General features: G+C 43.3%; 1 protein-coding gene across 1 annotated transcript in view; it reads left to right on the top strand.

Moving 5' to 3' along the window:
- Dnah5 (dynein axonemal heavy chain 5) overlaps positions 1-25,846 on the top strand; it is a 205,526-nt gene that overhangs the window by 67,383 nt on the left and 112,297 nt on the right. Inside the window, exons 17-30 of the mRNA XM_048368360.1 lie at positions 1,560-1,705; positions 4,880-5,045; positions 5,726-5,962; positions 6,589-6,779; positions 6,867-6,954; positions 9,010-9,143; positions 13,740-13,941; positions 14,513-14,748; positions 15,901-16,119; positions 17,352-17,414; positions 17,894-18,132; positions 18,992-19,232; positions 21,287-21,486; positions 24,515-24,668. Coding sequence (XP_048224317.1) covers positions 1,560-1,705; positions 4,880-5,045; positions 5,726-5,962; positions 6,589-6,779; positions 6,867-6,954; positions 9,010-9,143; positions 13,740-13,941; positions 14,513-14,748; positions 15,901-16,119; positions 17,352-17,414; positions 17,894-18,132; positions 18,992-19,232; positions 21,287-21,486; positions 24,515-24,668 — 2,516 coding nt within the window. The remainder of the gene's footprint in view (positions 1-1,559; positions 1,706-4,879; positions 5,046-5,725; positions 5,963-6,588; positions 6,780-6,866; positions 6,955-9,009; positions 9,144-13,739; positions 13,942-14,512; positions 14,749-15,900; positions 16,120-17,351; positions 17,415-17,893; positions 18,133-18,991; positions 19,233-21,286; positions 21,487-24,514; positions 24,669-25,846) is intronic.

Here is a 25,846-nt window from a genome sequence, read left to right as displayed (position 1 = left end):
GGATTAAGCGTGCCGACTCTTTATAGCTGGTTATTTGTATAATGTGTTGAAACAAGTATTAGTATGCTTCAGAATGATAAAAAAGCGCTTCTATAGGCTTAACGTTGGACTTTTTCTGCATAAATATATATTTTTAAAAATGCTGCTCCAACAAGGTGTTACAAACTAAATGGCTTAAAGTAATACAGTCATGGAATCATATGGAGTGAAATCATGGTGCCATTGGGGATGGTTTGCTTAATTTATTTCAGCTGCCTGGTGGCCTGCTAGCTGCTAGCGGCCACCCCATCTTCGGAGCATCCAGTGTAGCATCCACAAGTCCCTTTCAGTCTACTCCCATGGTCACATTCTTTCCTGATGTTTCTGACTTCTGAAATGACATCTATCCCTGATGAGCATTTTAACTATCTGGAGACTCTGGTACTTTCTCCGTCTCTAGAAATCCTTAGCACCTCTGCAAAGTCCCTTCTGCTTTATAAGGTAATACTTCCAGGGGATTAGGAAGTGGAAATCCTTGGGGGGGAACATTGGCACAATTGCTACAAATGTCCTTGAAAATGCTTTGAAGTATCTGTCAGGGGGGGGGGGCTGGGAATATGGCCTAGTGGCAAGAGTGCTTGCCTTGTATACATGAAGCCCTAGGTTCGATTCCTCAGCACCACATATATAGAAAAGGCCAGAAGTGGCGCTGTGGCTCAAGTTGGCAGAGTGCTAGCCTTGAGCAAAAAGAAGCCAGGGACAGTGCTCAGGCCCTGAGTCCAAGCCCCAGGACTGGCCAAAAAAAAAAAAAAAAAAAAAAAAAGAATCTGTCAGATGGAAATAGCAAACACGTTAGATGTTGATTCTCTATTAGTAGTGAATCCTATAAATGATTTTGTGTCCTGAGTGGCATACTTAGTAATTACCGTAGCAATAATGGAAACCTTGAGGCATTAGGAAGTAAAGATATTGATTAACTGAAGGGCTACAGCTCTGATACATAATAGGGTTCCAACGCTGGCTTTTGCTGCTATAGTGTTTGTCTCTTATGTGAGTGTCCATTAGCCATCTTTCCGGATGCAGAATGATTGTTGACTTTCTTCAGAGTTGGCCTTTCCACCCCTGGAACTTAATGTCCAATATTACTTCAACAAATCTGAACAGGTTTGCCTTATGATAGTAGTAGAAAAGAAAAACGAGAGGAGGTTCACTTTAATTGTATTTGTGGGATGTGCCCAGCGGCATAGGCGATGGGATACATGTGGATGGAAAGATGAATTCCCAGAGAAGAGGGACGGACGCTCAGGCTACAGTCGTCGTACAGGATGGGGATTTGTTCTGCTCGTGGAGATCCACACACAGCTTTCTGAAAGAAGAGACCTAGCTAGGCAGGTGTGTGAGCTGGGGAGCAATGAAAGGAGATACAACATGACACAAACAAGGGTGCAACAGTTGTAGGACCCAGGGACATAAGAAATCGGAGAAAGGTTAGTCTTGATGTAACTGCTATTATTTAATGATGCATATGTTTAAGAAAATGCTTACTTAATTTCACTCATTCTTTTTTTTTTCCCCCAAAGAGGATCTGGAGTTGCTGCTAGACCGGGTCAATGATTTGATTGAGTTCCGCATCGCTGCTGTTCTAGAGGAGATGAGCAGCACCCCTCTGTGTGAGCTCCCTGTGGAACAACCCCTCACCTGTGATGAATTCCTCCAGATGACCAAGGTCATCAGACTACACATATGCTTTATTTCGTTATGGTTATGATTATTTGATTTCGTTTTTGTGCTGGTCCTGGGACTTGAACTGACGGCATGGGCATTGCCCTTGAGCCTTTTTTTTTTTTTTTTTTTGCTCAAGATTAGTGCTCTACCACTTGAGCCACAACTCTACTTACAGCTTTTTGGAGACCAGAGTCTCATAGACTTTCCTACCTGGGCTGGCTTTGAACTGTGATCTTCAGATCTCAGCCCCCTGAGTAGCTGGGATTACAGACATGAGTCACCAGGACCTGGCTAAATTATTTTCTTTTTGTAATTTCCTTTTTTATAAGGTGCATTTTTGGAAGCATACATTAGTTTTATCCCTTGTACTTTGATCACTCTATGATAGATGTCATCCAAATGCAGAACCTCCTGACAATAATTTGAAAGTGAAGAGAGATGTATCTCAACAGCCACTTAGATGTGGTTAACAAAACTCTTTATTTTTAGGTCAGTAGGAAAGGGCCACACTTCTATTTTTGTCCAGATTTTATAGAACAGAGCTGTTTGGCTGAGGGGCGGGTGGTGAGCTGACGTTAGCTGATAAAGCCGGTGTTTTGAACAGCTCCTGGGTAAGATTCCTTCTTTAAGCATGTCTGTCCAGTGGTGTCCCCAGAGGGTGTTGTGTGGCCGAGTTCTGTAGGCGTCTCTTAGGTACAACGTCCAGGCATCTGTTCAACCCAGTCAGGGCAAAGACTGGACCTAAAGCTTCATTCCTTTTGAATATATTCAAATAAGATCTCACAGGAGAGCTCCATTTAACTTTCACAAACATATTTGCCAGTGGGTCTTTTTCTCTCCTGTTAGGACTGAGGTCCTGGAAGTGGTGCTCTCTGCCCTTTGGGGCTGTCACATTAGCCTCGGGCACATCTTGGCTCTGGGTGTTGTGATGGTGTGAGCGTTGTGATGGTGATCTTGATATGGAGGCCAGGTCCCCAGGAGCAGCCTCGCTGCGAGGCCTTGTGGCGTTTATCTAGTTTCACTCTTGTCTCGGGGACGAGGCAGATGCACAGCCACGTGGTAAGGAGGCCAGGTGCGGTCTGGGAGGATTCCTGTTTGGCCATTCTCATGCTTTCTTTCTCCTCAAAGAGCCAAGGAAGAGCTCGTTCTTTCTAGCAAGCAAAGTGTAGAATCGCATGTGAAGGGCATTAACAGAGCCCAGAGTTTCAGGTGGGTCTGGCCTTGTAGGCACAGTCTTCCAGGTGTGAATCATCTCATACGTGTACAAGAAAAGTGGGCGCTTACTACAAACTGCATCACATGCACAAGAAATCCAGACACAGGGAACTGCCCTCAGCAAGGCAGGGTGGGGTGGGGGAAACGTTCCCAGTCTGAGCTTCCTGGCACAGCCAACGGTCAAACTAAGGACCAAGACCTTTTCTAAGGATTCCAATTTCAGGCCTCCCGTCTTTCTGTGTGGATGGTAACCTTCAGCTCACTTTAATTTGTTATTAAGTAGTTGAAATGTTGTGTCTACCTTTTAAAGTTTGTTTGCTTTCTGTCATCACACCAGTAACTGTGTAGACACCCTACCTGGTATTTATGCTTTTTGTTGGGGTGGGTAGGTGGTGGGGCTTGAACTCAGGGCGTGGGTGCTGTCCCTGAGCTCTTTCGCTCAAGGCTAGTGCTCTACCACTTTGAGCCACAGCGCTCAACTTCTGTTTTGTTTTGTCTTGTTTTGTTTTTTTGAGTGGTTAATTGGAGATAAGAGTTTTCATGGGAGCTTTTTTTTTTTTTTTGGTCTGGGTTAGCTTAGAACCACGATCATCAGATCTCAGGCTTCTGAGTAGCTAGGATTACTACCACTTGAGCACTTGAGCCACAGCTCCACTTTTGCCTTTTTGTGATTAATTGAAGATAAATGTTGCATGGACTTTTCTGCCTGGGCTGGCTTCGAACTGCAATTCTCAGATCTAAGCCTCCTAAGTAGCTAGGATTACAGTTATGAGCCACTGGTGCCCGGCTTCTATGTGACCATCTTTGGGGAAGAGCATTCCAGATGGAGGAATGGAAAAATCCAGAAGTAGAGCTGTGTTGATGAGGTATCTGGAGGAAGGTATCGATTTGAACTTTATGCTGAGACTGAAAATCAAGTAGAGAAAAACAGGGGCCTGGAAGTCACGAAGCCTGAAGAAAGCAGGAGGGGCCGTCAGTCAGAGCTTAAGGTGTGAAATTATTTTGAGTGGAAGGAACAACACTCACTGGAACAGGAGGAAAAGGTGTTCGTGACAGAGGCTGATTTGTCTTCTGGGCACTGGCATGGGGCTGGTGTGTTGAATGACGGTTGCCTATCATGGCTGCATTTGCTTTGTGCTATAGCAATCAAGGCTATTCATTGAGAGTGTGGGAGAGGATGGCGCTAAAGACTGGAGGTCACAGCTATTGCAGAGCTGGGTAGAGGAAAGCCCCTCAGGACCATGGTAGCATTAGAGGCTTGGCTGAGCTTGGGGTCATGAATTCTTGGCATCTTTATTACCATGACCTGTGTGTGAAAGGGGACAGGAGGTAGCCTTGACGCAGTGGCCTGAGGTGGTCACAGAACCACGAGCCCATGTCTGATGTGGGCGCTCCAAGAACACTGGGAGTCTCAAGACTGACTAACCAACGAAGTCTATTATTTCTTAGCCTTATTTTCCATCTGGGTGTAAATAACTGATTCGGCGTATATGACCTGTCTCTCTGAATATACCTGCCTGTCTAACCAACTACAGAATCCATCACAGTGCTCCAAATTGTATTAGTATATACTTATTCAATTTCCTTTCTGAGAAATGTGAGATCTCACTGGAGGGGAAGGGAACAGAGCTGAAGTTAACTAGGAGATGAGTGTGGCTTGTCAGCAAAGATGAAGAGGAAAAAGGGCCGGCTAGGCAGATTTGTGATATAGGAAGGAAACCTCATGGGCAGAGAGGCTGCTCTTGGCTTTCTGAGCTTTCCTTCCTGGCTTTGGTCCATCCACCAGACACCCGTCGACGACCGATGGTTCTTTTCCTGGATGCCTGGGGGCCTAGTGCCAAGGACATGTCAACCTTGACTGAAACCTCACCTGGAGGTGACTGTGGCATTGCTATAGTTCCTTCTGGGTTCTGAAGAGCTAGAGAAGTACATAGAACACCTGCCTCACTTTCTTTTTTAGGACCTTTGTGTGAGTGGTGCTCAGATACTGCACTTGAAAAGCTCTTTAGTGGAGGAAGCCGTCAATGAGCTGATCGACATGTTGCTGGATGTGGGGATTCCAGCTAAAGAAGAAAGTGATAAAGCATGCAGTCAGAGCAATGCTGATTCAACGAACGGAACTTCAGGTAAGAGCTGAGGTAGTGAGGGCCTGTGTTCCTAGGATGTTTACGAAAAACATGAAATGGAATTTTCTAATAGCAATGAATTTTACACCTCTGTAAGCAATTCTGTAGACAATTTCATCATGATATGTATGAATCTGAAATGATGATTATGAGCATATGTAATGATGATAAGTTATTTCCCCCCTCTTTTTGTATTAAAATCTGCGTATATGTCCTGTGCATTGGCCCTCTTTCATATTTGGCACTCTGTTTTGCTTGTGTAGGTGTAGGTGTTTTGTTCCACTTTAAACAGGTGGGATGGATTATGGGTTGGAATTTTCCCTGAATCATATGTCGATTAGATCATACCATTTGCTAGCTAGGTGAGAATATTGAGAAGTAGCAGGGAAGTTATTCCTGCACGGTGCAAGGGATACGAATGAGAGACAGAGTTCCAGGCGCCAGGTTCCAGGGGCGCAGTGTAGCTGTTGACTGATAGCATCGTGTCTTTCATTGCTTATTTCCTCCCATTGATGAGGGGAGGCCACCATCAATCCATCTGGTGTTCAGACTTCCTTTTCTGTTCTTCAATGGCTTCACTCTCTAAGAAGGGTGACATTAAACTCATATATATCTTATCTTGATGTTCTTCCTCATGATACAAAACTGTCTTTCTCTCTGTGTCTCTCACCTTCTAACAGCAAAAAAAGAAGGAAATTCTGACGCCTTGGCAGCCTCCCTTAATGGTGGGCCTGGCCCCTTGCCTTTAGCAACAATTGCCAGAAAGAGGAAAGAAACGGAGGTGTTGGAGGAAGAAGCCCGTGAGCTGCTCTCTCATTTCAACCATCAGAACATGGATGCACTTCTGAAAGTTACAAGGAATACACTGGAGGCCATCCGCAAGCGCATTCACGCCTCCCACTCCGTGAGCTTCAGGGGTAAGGTCTATGTATCCATTGCCTCTTATTTTGATTAGGTATGTATTCGTTGTACAGAAGGATTTCACAATGCATACGTTTACATCAGATTAACCACCTCTATTGCTCTCCCTTTCCCCCATTCTCTCCTAGCACCCTTTATTCAACAGCTATCGGTGAGTTTCCTTACACCACCTTCATACTAGATGTAATCTGATACTATTTACTTCCATCATTCTCCACTCCCCTTTATTCCTCCCAACAGAGTCCTACAATTACAGTCATGTCCTATGTAGTCATATGTATGCATTTATCTATGAATTTGCATATATTTTGGATACAGATTCCAAATATGAGAGGAAACATGATCTTAGGGTCTTAAAGTTTCATTTTACTTGAGAATGGAGGATGGTCCTTTTCATAGATATGTGGAATTAATAGAACTTAATAACACTAGAGCCTCCAATAGTTCTCATTCATGCATTCATTGACTCTTATAATGTGTGATAATATTCAATAAATATTTACTCAATTAGGTACCTATTGTGTGTTGTTCTAGAGATTTTAGTTATATTTTTGGCTAGAAAAGACGTACGTCTCATTTTAAGTTACAGATACCAATTCTCCCCTGTTTCATGTTAACTCAGACAGTAACAGCGCCTCCAAGATGAAGCCGAATCACCTCCCCATTTTCCGGGCCAGCATCACGCTGGCCATTCCCAACGTGTGCCTGGTCCCCGCGCTGGAGGACATACAGCAGGCGCTGAGCAAGGCCGTGGAGTGCATCGTCAGCGTGCCCAAGGGGGTCAGGCAGTGGAGCAGCGAGCTGCTGTCGCAGGTGCAGCGTGGACCGAGCCCTTTCTCGGGGGAGCGGTTTCTCTCACGGAGAGGGTGAGCCTGAAAAATATACCCTTTTATGTTGTAGAGAAAGGTGAATGAAAGAAAAATGGCTGCTTCGCAGCATCACCAAGACAGTGAGTCTGAGACAGATGCAGGAGAAAATGAACTTCAAGGTAAATGTGCTTTTAGTTTCCTTTATTTATTTTATTGTTTCAAAAATGTATTTGCTGTTGTAAAGTTGATATACAGTGTTACCCCTTCCCTCACTCTCTCTCAGTTTTCCTCTCGCTCCCCACCCACTAATTGCCTTTAGTGTCTAGTGAGTATCACGTCTGCCTTGGTTTACCCTTTGATCTACTCTTTCTGTGCTCCCTCTTAAACAAAACTCCCAAAACAGATAAGCTTCCATACAAAACAAAAGGTAAGGGAAACAAAAAACAGCGACAAATAAAAAAAAAAAAACCCTCTCATTTCCATTTCTTGGAATTCATTTCAATAAATATTATTTTAAATACTCACTGCAGGGCTGGGGATATAGCCTAGTGGCAAGAGTGCCTGCCTCGGATACACGAGGCCCTAGGTGCGATTCCCCAGCACCACATATACAGAAAACGGCCAGAAGCGGCGCTGTGGCTCAAGTGGCAGAGTGCTAGCCTTGAGCGGGAAGAAGCCAGGGACAGTGCTCAGGCCCTGAGTCCAAGGCCCAGGACTGGCCAAAAAAAAAAAAAAAAAAAAAAAAAATACTCACTGCAAATCAACAGTTATCGAGCTTAAATACTTCCATATCTTCTGGTGCCATTCTCAAATCAAGTGAGACTGGAATAATAAGTGTTGAGCCAGTGTGAAGCGTGCCAAGTCTCAAAGTGTGTGTATTTTGAGATTTCCTACTGCCATCATATCTGCATTTAGTGTGCCCATCACTGCAGATGGATCAGTGATTTGGGTGTAATCTAAAGATGAGCCTGGGTTCTGGGTGTCAAATTGGGTGGCTCACGTCTGTAATCCCAGCTACTCCGTAGGCTAAGACTTGAGGATTGCAGCTAGAAGCCAGCCTGGGCAGAGATTCTTATCTCAAATTAATCTCCAATAATCCAGGAATGGAACTGTGGCTTCAGTGTTTATAGCATCAGCCTGGAGTGAAAAACCAAGGGACAGCACCCAGGCCCTGAGTTCAAGTCCCAGGACCAGCAATGATACTCGGACAGCAAGAAGGATTCTGTTTCAGGGTTGAAAGAGCACATATTCATCTGTGATGAGTGTTTCTTGACATGGAAGAGATATTCTTAACCCAGCCCCAGTGAAAGACCAGGCACCGTAGGGTCTGTCAGAGTACCTGTGGCTCTGCACATCAGTGCACTTCCAGAGTCCCAGGAGGTCAGGGCTGCTAATGTCTCCTCTACACCCCTCATTCTCCAAGATGGCTAATGCGCATTTCTCTCACTCACACCATTGCCTTAAGTAGCTGGGAAGTTGTATTGTTGTTGATGATTGTTCATTTTTATTATTTTAAAAATTTTGGCATATGACTAGATGATCCCTTCCCTTCCCTTCCTTTCCCTTTCCCTTTCCCTCCCCTCCCCTCCCCTCCCCTCCCCTCCCCTCCCCTTCCCTTCTCCTTCCCCTTCTCTCTTCTCCACTCCCTTCTCCCTTCTTGTCCCTTCCCTTTCCCTGTCCCTTTCATCTGTCTCTCTGTCTCTGACTGTCTGTCTGTCCCTCTCTTTTAGTGAAGTTCTCTATCAGGATAGCTAAAGATACTTTTCTTTGCAACTTTTCTAGAGAGCTTGCAGGTAGATTAATTGATGACAATTCCACCCCCCCCCACCCCCCCCTGCTCCCTACGTAGCTCTACACCCAGCCTGGCCTTCCTGGGGACTGCTGGGCTGCTGGTTTCCATGGCTACAGAGGTGGTGAGACCCTTGCTTTTTAAGGCTGCTATGTGGCCTCCTAGGAGGAGATAATGGGCCGAGAGCGAGTTCCAGCACACCAAACTTCAGCTGATGTGGAGATCTAGCACTGCTCAGCCCAACAAACACTTCAGGGGCTATTGTAAGCTTTTGTGAATCCAGAGGTAGTAAATGTGGACATAGTTCATTTTCCTGCTGTTTTTTACATGCTTTTATAAAGAAGAATATTCTCTGCATCCTTACTTTGCCATAGCACAAATCTAATCTTTACAAAATCCTTTCCATATATTCTTGATGTAAATTTTCTCTCTCTCTTTCACTTAGATAACTTGGAGATAGCGTCTATAAATTTACCCATTCCGGTGCAGACCAAGAACTATTATAAGAATGTTTCTGACAACAAAGAGATTGCAAAACTAGTCTCTGTGCTTAGCACCATCATCCACTCCACCAAAAAGGTAAGTCAAGAGCCTTCGGGCATGCGCTTCCCTGCACAGCGGGAGCGCGCGCGGGAACTTGTTGTCCTGCCTGCAGCAGGCCCCCCCCCCCCCCGCCCCCCGTCCCCCCCTCCCCCCCCCCCCCCCCCCCCCGCCACCTGTGCTTATAGCTATAGCCAGCTGGCAAGGCATTGTGTCTGTACTCAGCCAACATTTATTTATCGAGAACTCTCCATGAGCGTCCATTCCTACCGTGCTCTGTTTAATGTCTTAGCTCTTCCTAATATAGATGAATCTAACTTAGAAAACAATCTGCAAGTCAGACTGATTTCACAATTCTCCCTTAGAAAGTCAGATAGAATAAGACTTGCCATTCATTTTTTTATGTTTGTGAGGTCAGACAAAGTGAATATATAAAAGCTTATATATTTTTCCTTGTGGAAATTGGATAGTAAAATATTAGTACTGTGAAAATAAGCACCCTAGATATGGACGTAAATTCACGTTAGGTTTTCTTCCAACACGATTTTTGTTTTCCCTCAGTTTTTCTTTTTTTTTTTAAGCTGAAATTCTGCTAATATATATATATATTTATTGTCAAACTGATATACAGAGAGGTTACAGTTTCATACGTTCGGCATTGGATACATTTCTTGTACTGTTTGTTACCTCCTCCCTCATTCCCCCTCCCCCCTCCCTTTTTCCCTCTCCCCCCATGAGTTGTTCAGTTGGTTTACACTAAACAGTTTTGCAAGTATTGCTTTTGTAATCGTTTGTCTTTTTTACCCTGTGTCTCTTGATTTTGGTATTCCCTTTCAGTTTCCTAGTTCTAATACCTGTATACATGTGGTTTTTTTTGTGTGTTTAGGCAAATTTTTTTTATAGTCAGGAAGACTTAAAATGCCTAAATCATTTTTTAATTAAAAAACTATCTTCACACTGCATTAAAACTTGTTGACTAATTGTTTCTCAGTTAAAAGTGAATAGTTGTTGCTCAGCAAACACATATTTTCTGTTACCCAGTTTTTCTAAAAGAAGCTAGATTTGTTTGAAAGCACTCTAGAAATCTATCATTTCTGTAACAGTGTGAGGAAATTTTATTTAGTTTTAATGTGCTCCTGAGGGAACGTCTTTGCTTGTATGCACATTTAATTTTCATTTCTTGCTACATGGAAGATACTTGTATTTCACTTTGGCCTAAGCACAATGTTTGTGTAATTTAGTAAATAATGACTTACAGGCTCTAAAGTGAATGATAAAGTTAAGTGGAATAGTCTTTAATAAGTATCCAGATATATTTTCAAGTATCTCAGTAACCATACAAAATACAAAAAAAAAAGTCAGCAATAAAATCTGTTAACTTCTCTGAATGTAACCAGCTACTATTATGGAAATCCAGGCATGAAGTGGAGCGGTTGGAATAAATACACTGCTAACAACAAAATACCTACCATGCCGTGTCATTTTCTATGGTAATTGTTTTAATCACATAAGGAAGTGTGAAAATTTCATTTTTCTTCAAAATCGAACCAAGGAGTGGCACTTAGAAAAGCTCGATTTCCTTTCCAGGTTTATCGTATGGTGGAATTGTTTCTGGGTAAACAATGCACATTCTGTCACGGTACTCGACAGGGCCAGCCAGCCCTGCAGAGCAGGAGGTCTTTCTCAGGGCTTCTGCTTCAACCACAGGAAAGCCTGTGGTCTCTTCCCTGGTCCTCCTGTCACAGTGGATTGGATCACAATACAAAGGCAGTGTATATTTACCACATGGGTTGGTTGATCATCAACTGTAACACTGCCTGGCTTAAATTGGTGAGCCAGACTAACCCAAATAACCTTGGTAATGAAAGTAACTTAAGCGGAGCAGAATATATCGTTCATATAACTTTTTATATTTTGCACCAGTCCTGAGGTTTGAACTCAGGACTTGGGTACTACCATGAGCAGCCCCCCTGCCCCGCCCCCAGCCAAAACTAGCACTCTACCACTTGAGCCAAGCTCTACTTCCAGCTTTTTGCTAGTTAGTTGGAGATGAGTCTCATGGAATTTCCTGCCCAGGCTGGCTTCCTCAGGTTTTAGTCTCCCTAGTAGCTAGGATTACAGCAAGCCACTGGTGCCTGGCATGCAACTTTTTCCTTTAAGTTTTAGCTGATGCTAAAAAGTTCCAATTTGATCAAGGCAGATAACTTCCTGATAAAATGAGAGTAAAACTTACATAGTGAAAAGATGATATAGTCTTCACATTTTAAACTCCTGTATGAGGGAGCTCAGACTTCTGAACTTCTACCCATACTCAGTGATCTTTGATAATCTGTTTCTCCAGATCATTAAACCCTGATGACTATCTCAGTGAGGGTGCAATGGGTTTGTGATAGGGTGGACATCTCAGTCTATGCCAAGGATCCTGTATGGGACAAGTGATGGAAGGCTTAGTGTTCTATAGTTCTATGCATGGAAAAATCTCAGCACCTATTAAACCTAAGGCTGTGACAAATATTTTACCTGCACATGAGGCATTGCATTGAGCTCCTCCTGGGTTTGGTGAATGTTAATTCAGTACACTTAAAACACTTGTACAATTTGGAATGGTTTGTACAACTGCGTAATGCTCTGTTGTACAAGCATTGAATTTGTTCTTTGGTCAGTTTTTAAATATTTTTTCTCACGCAGAAACGCTGAAGTAACAACTCTGAGCACTCATATAACTAGGTTGGAAACACTTGATTGCAAAGAAGTATGCACATTAGGCATGAGGAGACATTTAAGCGAAGTATTTGTAATTAATATGAATATTGCATCAGCCCAAGGAGCTAACCTGAAAAAAAAATGATGGCCCAACAAGTGTGAAGTTAGTAGTCACTTGAAAGAAAATTACTTTTAGCTGAGCACTGAAGTCTCGTGCCTATAATCCTAGCTACCCAGGAGGCTCAGATCTGAGGATCGTGGTTCAAAGCCAGCCCAGACAGGAAAGTCTGTGAGACTTTTATCTCCAATTAATCATCAGAAGACCAGAAGTAGAACCATAGGTCAAAGTGTTAAGAGTACTATCCTTGAGGGAAGAAGTTGAGGAACAAGGCCCAGGTGCCATGAGTTCAATCCTCATAACTGAAAAATAAAAATATTTTCATTTCTAATGAAGTGCAATAAACATATAGTTGAAAATTCTTGTATTTTATGAAGTTGCATATTTACTAATAAATAACAGGCAGTTTTTGAAAAAAAAAGAGGCAGTCTTGTAATGAGTAGGACACTGATAATCATAGAAAATATCCATATTTACTCATGGAACTACCATAAAAAATGAAAGAAGCTCAGGAGAAGGCAGCTACTAAAGGTGCAGAAACCTAGATAAAATATAGAGATCAAAGTATGCAAAAAGCATGAAGAAAGAAGTGACTAGACTGATCCAAAAGGGAGAAGTCGCAGAGGGTGTGTGGTTTGCAGGGCCTTGCTTCCTGTCGCTTGCTGCTAGGGCTTGTGTGAACACATCCTGGCAGGAGCAAAACTCAACAGTGCGGCTCCCCCTCCCACCACCCCCTGCTCACCAGTGAGGGTGACTCCTTCCACCCGACGAAGCAGTCTGGACGGCAAACTGCTGTGGTTATCGAACATCGCTTTTAAAACTTACATGCCACTCACAAGTCCTCATGGAACCACAATGACCTCATGAGAAGTATGTTGGAGTTTCTATGAAGATTGCTTTAATACTTAAGGCATTTTAAAGGAAAGTTTGGACAATAAGGTTGAGAAGATGTAGTATTATGCAGAAACCAATGTTATGTATGAAAAAGATTTCTAGTTTTTCGTTTTATAATGCCAGCATGGTTTGAACTCTGAGCTTTGACTTATCATATGGCTCTTTTTGGGGCTCTGAGCTGGTGCTGTACCATTTAAGTCAAATTTCCACTTCTGGCTTTTTACTGATTAATTGGAGGTAAAAGTCTCCCAGATTTGCCTGCCTGAGCTGGCATTGGAACTTGAGTCTCAGATCTCAGCCTCCTGAGTATCTAGAGGTTATAGGCACGAGCCACCGGTGGCCAGCCGGGGTCTATACATTTTTATACGATTTCATGCAGTCTCCCAATGAAGTTTGATTCTGGCTATGTTTGGTTGGCCCCTCCCAGATCCAATCTCAACCCTTCCCCCTCTGTATATGAGTCCCTAGACAATACAGCAGTAGTTCCCACTGAAGCTTCCAGTGTGCTCAGTCAGCCAGGAGTCTTGGGAAACGAGTGAGTGGAAGAGAAAAACACTCCAGTAGTTTTGATTGATGACACGAGCTTGAGCTGTGCTTTTTGACCTAGGTCCAGCTGTAATCAAAAAGGGCCTTGTCTACAAGGACCTTCAAGGACTTTTTCTTCTAGTTTCTAAAAACTGTGCTGTTCGGTTTTGGTGAGGGATGGGAATATGAAATGGTTTCTGTCCCTGAGTCGCTTTCCACACTATTGTATATAACCCACTTCTACATCATTCCCAACTAATAAGTAACCGTGTCCGGCGACGAACCATGTAAATAACGCTGTCAGCCATCCACTGTGGGAGATGCTTCTCTTGTAGCACAGTGTCATTTCAGACTCGCCTTTTTCCTCCACCAATCTGTTGTTCTTTGTACTCTAGGAAGTTATTGCATCCATGGATCACTTCAAACGTTATAATCACATTTGGCAAAGGGAGAAAGAAGAAACCATCAGGACGTTTATCATGAAAAACCCTTTGCTTTCTGAATTTGAGTCCCAGATTCTTTATTTCCAAAACCTGGAACAGGAAATTAATGCTGAGCCAGAGCGCGTTTGTGTGGGTGCCATTGCTTTGTACACAGGTTGGTGCATTCTCTTTCAGGCAGTCATTTAAATCCAGCGGCACGGCTTTGTCTCTTTTCCTAGATCAGTATTCTAGAGAGTATTAGCTGTCTTAAAGATTGACTCTTCTTTTATGAGCCTCAAGCTTTAAGACCAATTTGTAGAGTTCGTTTTTATTCCCTTCTGTGTAATTATTTATTCTGCACTATTTTGGAGACTTTGCTGCCAAACCTTGAAAATAAAGGCTCTAGAGAAAGGAGATGAATCTGTTGTATTTACAATTAAGATTCATTCTTGGATTAATAAGTAACAATAACAAACGTTTGAGGCTTAATGCTGAGGAAATGCATATTTTGATATGTATATTTCTTAGCAATTTTAAAATGAATTTTAATAGTCTAAAGTAGCTTCTGAAAATGAATTCATATATAATGATTAGGAAAAAATTCCTTTATCTAGTTTATATTTCATGGTTTAGAGGCGTGTAAGTGGAACCATTCACTTGGAGTGAACAGCAGTATTATGTCTTTTCCTACTGATTCAAGTTTTCAAACTGAACTGTAGATACTTGCTTTTTTTTATTTTCTACAGCTGACTTGAAATTTTCCCTCACTGCTGAGACAAGAGCTTGGTTGATGGTTGTGGGTCGCCACTGTAACCACAAGTACAGGAGTGAGATGGAAACCATCTTTGCCCTTGTTGAAGAGTTCAGTAAGAAACTGAATCGTCCAATCAAGGACCTAGATGATATACGGATTGCAATGGCTGCACTGAAAGAAATCAGGGAGCAGCAAATCCACGTTGACTTTCAAGTGGGGCCCATCGAGGTAATTAAACCAGCGTCCTTGGTTCATTGTAGGAATAGTTCTGCATGTTGGATGCCCTTTGAAGGAATACTGACCAGAACTGTGTTGGAATTATAATTAAGAACAATATTGTCCAATAATAACGATGCTTAGCCTTTATAGGCTACTTTTCAGGACTGGCCTCTCCTTTCCAGGCCAGTTCAAGTCCCTAAGATGAGGGGTTCTGGACAAATGAATTATTAGTGGATGCTCACAGGGGAGTGATATAAACCGGACGGAGAAAGTGAAGTGAGGATGTGTTCTTAGGTGCAGACTAACTTCACCTTGATGCTATGGGTGTCTCCCCAGCAGGACTTGTACCACATCACTGGTCCCACCTTGAGGCAGGGGAGACTGCCCTTTGTACCCTAACGCAGGGATATCATGCTCCCACCATAAGAAGGATCCACTCAGATGGAGACGGTTTTCCAGAGAAGGAGGTAGCTGTGGTCCTTGAAATCAGTATTCTCACCAGGTGCTGGGGGCTCTCGCCCGTCTCCTGGCTACTCAGGAGACTGGGATCTGAGGATAGCAATTCAGAGCCAGCCCAGGCAGGAAAGCCCGTGAGACTCTTGTCTCCAATAAACTACTTAGAAAAAGCCAGAAGTGACACTATGGCTCAAGGGATAGTGTGAGCGCAAGGAGGGTCGAGGACAGCACCCAGGCCCTGAGTTCAAGCCCCAGGACTGGACAAAAAAACCATCCGTACTCTTTGGAGGAAGGGATCCTTCATTGGTAAACAGGACCTGGAAGGGGGTGCTAAGAGCCTCAGCGTCCCTGCATGCCCCCACTCATCCTGTTCTCAGTGCACCCCATTTCCCACACAGGACTCAGGATATAATTTGGGGGCACAAGTACAAGGGTCTTCCATTTCTGCCATGTCTCGTAATTTTGAAAGTGCCTATTGCAGTGATGGTTTTTTCAGATGCTCACAGAGATCCGAAGAGTTGTCCCATTTGGCAGATGAGGAAACCAGAGCCGAGTGGCTGCTTTATGCGTTCAAAGCAGGAGAGCTCAGGGTGACTCTGCCACAGAGGCAGTGGATTCCATCCTCAGGCCCAGTCAACGACTACCTTGTGTGGGCCGACGTTTCTTTCTGACTAGCAGAAATTAAGGTTTCCCTCTTTCGTGTAGGAATCCTATGCTCTGCTGAACAAATATGGACTTCTAGTAGCAAAGGAAGAGATGGACAAGGTCGATGCTCTGCGCTACGCCTGGGAGAAGCTGTTGGCCCGGGCGGGTGAAGTCCGGAATGAGCTGGTCTCCCTGCAGCCGGGCTTCAGGAAGGAGCTGATCAGCACGGTGGAGGTCTTCCAACAAGACTGTCTCCAGTTTTATGTGAACTATGATTTGGTATGACTCTGGGCGTTCTCCGTGCGTGTTTGCAGGGAAATGGAAACAGAACACACTAACTATAGCTGTGTAGAATGCTGTGTCACATTCCTGAGGAAATCTGTAGGCATGGAAATTTGATTTTCACCCAGCAAAAGCATCTCCATTTCATAACCTCTTCCTTTTGTAGTTCATCCTGGATGATTTCACCCTAAAATGGAAAATGTAGGCATGCTATTCGTTCTGTAACGCTGCTCTCATGTGCTAAACATTGGGCTTCTCACCAGCTCTGGAATTCTAAGGGCTCATTGTTGATGTTTTCAATATTCACCTCTGACCATAGAGTATTTTGATAGCTATTTATGGTTTCTTCACAAATGTGTCGCTAAGTACTATTCAAATATGAATCGTTATACTTCCTCCTGTAGCATTCCTTAGTTGTACAAGGTACATTGCCTGGTATGTGCCAGGTGCTGTCCTTCACATCCAGGATTGTGATGAGCAGAACAGACAACCCTGGCCTCCACATATGAACCGTTTGTAGGGGCTTTAGTGCAGAATCTTCCAGTGGAAGTGTGTTAGATAATGTTATATAATGTTTCCAGCCAGTTGTAATACAGGAGGAGAGGGCTCTTTTGTCCACTGGTTACTCAATCCAATACCTTCAGCTTCTTCAAGTGGGTTTTTAAACTATTTAATTAGTGGCATATCAAACCACAAAAGGAATAAAGCTAGGAGATTCAGGTTATATAATCACTTCATGGATGAAGGGATGCAGAAACCGCATTTTTAAGATGTCATAATATAAGAACTTGTTGATTCGTTCCTGGGTTTCGGCACCAAAAAAAAAAAAAAAAAAAAAAAAAAGAACTTGTTGAGATTGGGGCTGACTTTGTAAGCAGGTTTTAGACTGGTGAAATCTATGAACTAATGGTGTTAACATTCCCCTTCAATAGTAATACTATGTACTTCCTCCAGAAAAAATAGACCCTTCTTTTCTGATATCACTGAAGAAGTAGATAATATTTAAAACATTCAACATTTCTTAAGTTATGGAGATTATAGTATTAACTTGACTTTATAAAACTAGAAACATATGGCTAAGCAAATCAATTTCTCAATCCTTTTGTAAGTGAAAATGTTTCTGATTTTGTATGTGACACATTCATGCTGACTTTGATACTTAAATCCTGTAAGTTGCTGAATTTTATACTTCATTTTGTTTTGAATTTTTTTTTCAATCTTTGTTTCAGAATGGCCCAATGGTTAGCAGCCTGACACCTCAGGAAGCCAGCGATAGACTAATCATGTTTCAGGTAACCATTTCTGTTTCTAAACAATGGACATCTTAGTTGTATTTTAGAGAGAATCAGAACATCAACTTTGGGGGATTGGGTTTTGTTTGTGGTTTTTTTTTGGCCAGTCCTGCTGAAGGCTAGCACTCTGCCACTTGAGCCACAGTGCCACTTCTGGCCATTTTCTGTATATGTGGTGCTGGGGAATTGAACCCAGGGCCTCATGTATACGAGGCAAGCACTCTTGCCACTAGGCCATATCCCCAGCCTTAGTTGTATTTTAAACACCCCTGTTTTAACAACAAGACATAAAAGAATTTTATACACTTACATTATAAAAATTACGATTCAGTGTGGTTACCATTAGAAGTAGTATCTATGAATTAATTACACACATTTCTTATTTACATGTGATGGGAGTCCATGCTTACTTGTTTATTTGTGGGTCTCTTCCATCCATGTGTGTTTATGTATTAATTGCTCCCCTGTGTTTTTATTAGAATCAGTTTGATAACATCTACCGTAAATACATCACCTACACTGGAGGAGAAGAGCTTTTTGGTCTGCCTCTTACTCAGTATCCTCAGCTTCTTGAGATAAAGAAACAGCTAAGTCTTCTACAGAAAATATACAGTTTGTACAACAGTGTCATAGAAACTGTAAATAGTTACCAAGACATCCTATGGTCAGAAGTGAATATTGAAAAAATCAACAACGAACTTTTAGAATTCCAGAACAGGTGAGAAGCGCAATGTTTAGCCCATCCAGAGTTATGGGATTTTTTTTTTCATGCTTTATCTTCAATAGGCTGCCAAGTTCTCTTTCTTTCCCAGATTTTAAGCACTTCTTTGAGAAGCACTTGTTTGGAGAGCTCATCTTGCCACAGGGTTGTTGTTTGACATCACTCTGTACTTTATTTCTTATCCCTGTGAGTGTGGGCTGCGAAAACAGAAGTAGCATGTCATTTAAACTGGACCAGTCTTGTCAGGCCCTTTTCTGTTGACTTTGATTTGTATCACACTTATCAAACATTTGAAGTTTATATCAGACAATTTCGCAAGAGTGAAAGAAAGAACACTATGCTTTAAAAAAAAAAAGTGCCGAAACATTTTAAACCTTGTGATTTCCAGTGTTGTCTGTTGGCCAGGATTTAAGGAAAATGAGAACTTGTGTGTGTTAACTGACAGTGTACCACATGGTGTGCTTTGTCTTGGTTAGGTCTCAGAATGCCTTTACAGAGTTGGCATAAATGAAAAGGCACCTGCTCCTAGGGCTGCGAACACGAGTCAAGTGGTTGAACACCTGCCTATTAAGTATCCTAGTACTGCCAAAACAAAATACAAGACAACAATGTCTCTGCCTATGTAATTGTGATGAGGGGCTGAGCACACCTCTCCTGCTTTGGAGGAACATTATCATGTAACATATATCAGCATATCATATTCACAGATAGTCTCTGAAGTCACAAGATTTCAAGATGAGACAGGTGTTTTAAAAGACCATTCTTGACAGAAAGGCCAGCAGACTGTCTTAGACAATCTTCGGCCGGAGCCGGCTGGGCTCCTAGCTGGGTGTCTTCTGTTGTTCCCTCTTCGCAGGTGTCGGAAGCTGCCCCGGGCGCTGAAGGACTGGCAGGCCTTTCAGGACCTGAAGAAGACCATCGACGATTTCAGCGAGTGCTGCCCCCTGCTGGAGTACATGGCCAGCAAGGCCATGATGGCCAGGCACTGGGAGAGGATAGCAGCCCTCACCGGCCACCCTCTGGATGTGGGGAACGAAGCCTTTAAGCTAAGAAATATCATGGAGGCCCCTCTTCTGAAATACAAAGAGGAAATCGAGGTAGAATCGACGGAGTATGATGTGGTGGGAGGTTGGGTGGTCTCAGGAGATTGATTTCCATAGCATTCCTTTATTACGGAGCAAACCATGCTTGGCCATCAAAGACTTTTGCTGAGAGTCATTCATTCTTCATTCATTCTTCAGCAAGTTTATTGAATGTGTGCTATGGGTATGTTCTCTTCTGGGGACAAAAAGATACATGCATGCATTCACACATCATTGGCTAACTGGTATAATAAATTATTGCAAATGAAAGTACAGTTTTGAGCTTGTAGCCAATAACACTGGAGGAAAAGTGTGCTGTGGTAAGAGGCTTTGTCCTATCTGGGGATGATACAGGTGGGGAAAGCTGGGGTGCACAGGTAGGGAAAGCCGGGGTGCATATGTAAGTCTGGCTGTGTGGCATGGGCCATGAGGGGCTTTGAACGTGTAGAGTGTGCTCCAGATGGGGAGCATGCCCTGTGTGAGGCATTCCTTGTGTGTCGGTGTGTGGAGGAGGAGTGCGGAGGAGGAGGGAAGGGGGGCGGGGAGGCCCGGGAAGGGGTGTGCACTAAGATCAGGCCAGTAGTTCTGGTCTTGAGAGCAATGGCGAGCCTTTCAAGGAGCTAACCGAGGACACATTTAGGTTTGCATACGTAAAGATCACACTGGTAGGCATGTACGAGAGGAACTGGGAGAGGACAAGAGGAGAATGAGGGGAAACCACAGAGAAGTCATGAGTAGCCTACATGAGAGACAATGGTTTGTTGGTAGAGGGGAGGGAATGGATGAATGAATGAAGTTGGAGGGGAAAGAACAGATCCGAAGAACGTTCAGGAGGTGAGACTAGGGAGACTTTGTTGATGGAGGGAACAGGGAAAGGCTAAGAATGAACTGTAAATTTCTGGTTGGGAGGTCTGGATGGATGATTAGACATTTTATACTCACAGTGTATGAGCAGCAGGCTGGATGGCAGGTCGCCAAGATCATGGTCTTGGTTTGGGGCAGGCACTGAGTGTTGTACAGTTCTCAACATCCAAGGAAGTGCAGCAGATGAATGAATGAATGTGGATCTTGTCAGGAGATAGAAAGGCACTGAATGTACGTGCTAGGATGAACTCACCCAGAAAGGGAATGAAGTGTGAGAAGGGAGGAGGGCCCAGACTGGGCGGGGCTAATGGTCCAGGGAAAGAGGAACCTCTAGATGAGATGGGAGAATGACCAGATGGGTGGGAAGAAATCAGGCTTCTCCGGCTTTTTCTCTCTCAGGCTGCATTCATTGACTTTAGAGGTAACTCAGGAGTAGTGGCTTTTTGAGTAAGTTCAAGATCGAGAAGGTGATTGCATATTTTCTGTCCTCTTTCCAACTGTTTCCAACTGTTGGGTGGAGAATTGTATGCACAAAGGCTCTACGTAGGTAGTCATGTATATGTCCTTGTATCTACACACACACACACACACACACACACACACACACACACACACACACACACACACCCTCCATTACGTTGTTCTTGGCATCTGGAAATACACGTGTTTTTGTTTCTGTTTTTCCTAGTCCTGGGCTTGGACTCAGGGCCTGAGCACTGTCCCTAGCTTCTTACGCTCAAGTCTCTACTTGAGCCACAGCACCATTTCTCTGGCTTTTTCTGTTTATGTGGTACTGAGGAATAGAACCCAGGGCTTCATGCATGCTAGGAAAGCACTCTACCACTAAGCCACATTCCCAGCCGTAATACGTGTGTTTTAGAAGTGCAAGGAGCAAAGAGTGAATGCAGGATCTCTATTGAACCTGGATTCTTTTTTTTTAGTAATTTTTTTTTTTCCAGTCCTGGGGCTTGAACTCAGGGCCTGAGCTCTGTCCCTGGCTTCTTTTTGCTCAAGGCTAGCACTCTGCCACTTGAGCCAGAGCGCCCCTTCTGGTCATTTTCTATATAGGTGGCGCTGGGGAATCGAACCCAGGGCTTCATGTATACGAGGCAAGCGCTCTTGCCACTAGGCCGTAGTCCCAGCCCTGAACCTGGATTCTTGATGCCACTTTCACGGGGTAACACGAGAGCTTGTCATGTTGACAGGATATCTGCATCAGCGCGGTGAAGGAGAGAGACATTGAACAGAAGCTGAAGCAAGTGGTCAGTGAATGGGACAACAAAACCTTCACGTTTGGCAGCTTTAAAACCCGAGGAGAACTCCTCCTGCGAGGCGACAGCACCTCGGAAATCATCGCCAACATGGAGGACAGCCTGATGCTGCTGGGCTCTCTCCTGAGCAACAGGTACCAAAGCCGGTTGTCTTCTTTTCCCTTCTGTTTGAGAAGCACAGCAAATATTTCAAGGGAAATGATTGCCCGTTCGTTGTGGTCCTCTCTGCGTTGTCTCTATTCAGTGTGGGAAGCACTCGCTTGGATTTTAGCCTCTGGCACGGCACACTTCGCACTGGTTGCTCTCACGGCCCTCCATGTGGGGAGGGCAGTGTCTTTGAGACCAGCCGTTGGGAACAGTCGTGTTACATGTCATCAGCCACTTGGGTTTCACGGAAGGGTTCAGCTTTGCTGCTGACCAGCCTCGCTGCACGGCTGGCAGCAGAAGAGCTCTGGGGTCCCGTGGGAGCACACTTCTGCATTCCAGAACATTCGTTCCACTTGGGAGACCTTCCTGCCAACATCTGGGGGTCTAGAAACGCTTTGTTGTGTCCTCCTTTCACTGAGATGTGTGCTCAGGATACAGACCTTTGAATTTAATCCTGCAGAGATGGATCCAATCTCACCCATCTGTTTGACCATTTGATAATAGTATCAGCCCCCCTATCACATTATGGACATGGAAATTATATTCATAAACTGGAACTTAAGGAATGGGATTACCTTTGCTCTTTCCAAAAGTGGTTGCTGTTCACTAGGATTTCAAATATATGGTAATTGTGTAACGTGAACAACATTGAGATATCAACTCTGCCTTTACTCCATTCCTTGTAATATGCATTTCCTTTCCCTTCCTTCCTTCCTTCCTTCCTTCCTTCCTTCCTTCCTTCCTTCCTTCCTTCCTTCCTTCCTTCCTTCTTTCCTTCCTTCCTCTCCTCCCTCCCTCCTTCCCTTCCTCCCTCCCTCCCTCCCTCCCTCCCTCCCTCCCTCCTTCCTTCCCTCTTTTTTCTTTGTGGCAGGACTTGGTGAGTTACACATTTAACCCTTTTTGCCCTGGATGTTTTTGAGATGGAATCTTTCTTTCTGGGTGTGCACCTTGCATGTTATCCTCTTGTAACTAGGATTCCAGGCACGTGTCCCCACACCCAGCTCCTTCCATCAAAAAAAGTGAGCATCAGCAGCACAAACCACAGAAACACGTGCGGAATATTATTACATTAACATGAAGACAGAAATTAAATGTTTTGTTCACGTGACTACTATTCGAGGAGACTTTGAGTAGATGTTGTATTATATAGGGCTTGGGAGATACGGGAGTAAGAAAGACAAGAGTCAGCTAATGTGAGGCCGGGCAGTAGTCTGGTTAGGGTCTGAGGAGATGCTGCTACATAGAGTTCAACACGGTGCTGCCGATGCTTGCTTCATTTTTGCTGCCCACCACCCAACTTTCAGCTGAAGGCGTTCCACCTTCCAACAGATCTCAAGCCTTTACTTTCTCACATCAATTAAGCATGCTCACTGTTGACTTGTCTTTCGGGCGCCGTGTGCCTCTGGGGAGGCGTGTTCTCACCAAATTTCGAGCAGAGGGGCCCTCCTCAGGCCGTGCACTGATTTAAACCCCACTGATGATAGTGTCACACTGGCTGATTGCTTCTCGTCCACGCAGCTGTATAACGCGCACGTAGGAATTTCACATTTGTGTCTTTTAAGTCTCTACTGAGATTTAAGAAAACTATGATTTCATGCTTGGTCAAAGCTGCATGCAATACACCTACAAAGCAAGGCAACCTTTGCCGTGCAATGATTTTTGGAATAAAATCGTTCTTTGGGAACAGAAATGCCACCTACAAAATAGCTCACGGAAAGACTGAAGTTTGCAAGTTTCAGATGTAAGCGAAGTCTCAAGGTGGGAGGCCCACGTTTCGAGATGGGCTCCACTTTATGATCAGGGGCCTGAGCTGCGTCGGGCTCATTCTTCTGATGTCCTCTGCATCTTCCCTTACATCCAGTGCAGTCACTCACCTCTCACGAGAAGGGTGCTTCCCCACGGTTACACACACCACATCCACCCAGGGAACTTTTAGACGTCCCAGTGCCTGGCTTGCTTCTCAGAACTATCGAATCGGAATCTGTGTGTGTGTGGGGGGGGGGGGAGGAGTGGGGGGTGGGCCAGCATCAGTTGATTTTGATACTTCCCACACTATCCCAATGGAGAGCGAAGGGCAGGGAACTAATGCTGTGGAGCTCAGGCCTGTGGCTACACACACCTGTCTCCGGAAGCCTCTGTCTCAAGGATTCAAAAGGGATGACAGATTAGTTATAGGAGAAGCAGCAGAGTGGTAGCTGGAATGTACGCATGCGCATGCATTGAAGTTTTCCACACAAACACACAGAGACACAAATGGGCTGGATACAGGTAAGCGGAAGTTAGAAAGAGACCCAGTAGAGGCTAATGAGAATTCAGGTGTTATGATCATGGTGGAAACTTGGATTTGCTGTCTAATTCCTATCGGTGACTCTCATTGCTTTATAATATGTGGAAAACTAGAAACGTCATGAAATTGACACAGGACGTCTTTAGAGAGAGTATTATTTTCTTGGCTGTAGCAACAATGGCCAGAATTCAACCCAACTCTGGAAGCTGGGTTGAATTGAATTCCATGCTTGATTTGTTCCTTAGATTAGGAGCCTTTTACTACTCTGTGATCTAGTTCAAAAGGAAAGTAATCTACAGAACCTGGTAAATGGTGATACATTTATCACTTGGTGACTAACATTCCTTCAAAAGAGAGCAACATAATCAAAAGAGAGCAACACAATCAGTGTTGTAAGAAGCATTAAAAATAATACCTATTATTATTTTGTTAGTACTAGAGTTGAATTCAGGTCCTTGCACTTAATATGAGCACTCCACCATCTGACCCACTCTTCAAGCCCCCAACCCCTTCTAACCTTATTTATATATTTGTTTGTGGTTGGAGTCTTGCATTTTGCCTTGGGATGGGCCTTGGACTAGGATCTGCCTGTCAGTTTGGCTCAGTGGGCGGGATTACATGTGTGTACTCCCCTACCTGACTTTCAAAAAAACAACAACCAAGTTAAAAAAAAAAAAACCAGCATCAATAAAACAAATACATCACACTGAGCATACTTTTTATTTTAGGTACAACATGCCATTCAAAGCTCAGATTCAGAAATGGGTGCAGTACCTTTCCAACTCTACAGATATCATCGAGAACTGGATGACTGTACAAAACCTGTGGATTTATCTAGAAGCTGTCTTTGTAGGAGGAGACATTGCCAAACAGCTGCCCAAGGTTTGGAGTTCTTTTTTTATGATTGCATTAGGTTCTCCAATTAGAAAAAAAAATCTAGGCACTTGTAACCCCTTAAAGAAATCCGTAATTTTAATCTCTACCGAGCCTCTCCCCTCCTAGTTTTATTTCTGTGGATCATTCTTTTCATATTCAAAGGGAGTGAAGGATTGTGGGAAGGAAAGGGTGACTGAGATTAGGACTGCTATGAAACCGCAATGTTTGGTAAGACATCCAGAGCTTAAGAAAAACAAAGGATGAATTCCTGCATAATTGATTCGCTTCTGCAGATAATTTGAAGGTAGAATTGGGAGCAGTGTGGAATTATGGCATAGTTATCTTGACAATGGTTGGATAATTTCTTCTTTTATTACTGACATTTTAAAATAATGTATGCTCTATTATATGCTCAATTATATCTGTACTGTAAAATTAAGGGGTAGAGGAAATCTGCAGGAAAATGTTCTAACACACAAAGGCCTTGTTCTCAAGATGCTGGCTGTAGTTTTCTCATCAGATTGTGATTATCTTGCTAGGTGTGTATGGACATATTTTCAGATTTTAAAGACATTTTTAAACAAATCTCAAGAACTCTTATTCAATTACCACAAGTTGCTTGTTAAATTATAACATGAGCAATCTCTTTGAGTTGGAGAAGCATGATTGCAGTGCATGAATGTTATCCTCCTTTAGTCCTTACAACTTTCTCTTAGGTTAGTTTTCAGTTTAACTGTTGTAGGCAGATCTCTTAATCATTTGTAAATCAGCCTAATGATTTGGCCAGTAGCATTCAGTAATACATGAAACATTTATTCATTTTTGCTTGTATATTTGTGCATGCTTTTCTTCTTGGTAGAAGAACCTAAGACTGGACTTAATGGAAACTTCACGTGAACTGGTTAAGGATTAAAGTGGAGCTTCTTGCGCTCTCATAGTTGGTGACATATATGCATATATATGTGTATATACATATTTATATACTTTGTAACACACATATATAAATATGTACTTTGCAAACCACACGTGTGTGTATATATATATATATATATATATATATAGTAACACAAATAAAAATTTAAGGAAAAAATTTTATTCATACGCTTTCAAAATAATATATAAATTTTCCACTTTTCATAAACAATTAATTTTTTACTACTATAATTTTATACCCATATTATTAC

Source organism: Perognathus longimembris, chromosome 19 (assembly GCF_023159225.1).
Source record: "Perognathus longimembris pacificus isolate PPM17 chromosome 19, ASM2315922v1, whole genome shotgun sequence".
In the NCBI taxonomy this organism is placed as follows: domain Eukaryota; kingdom Metazoa; phylum Chordata; class Mammalia; order Rodentia; family Heteromyidae; genus Perognathus; species Perognathus longimembris.
This window is presented reverse-complemented; position numbering and strand designations above follow the sequence as displayed.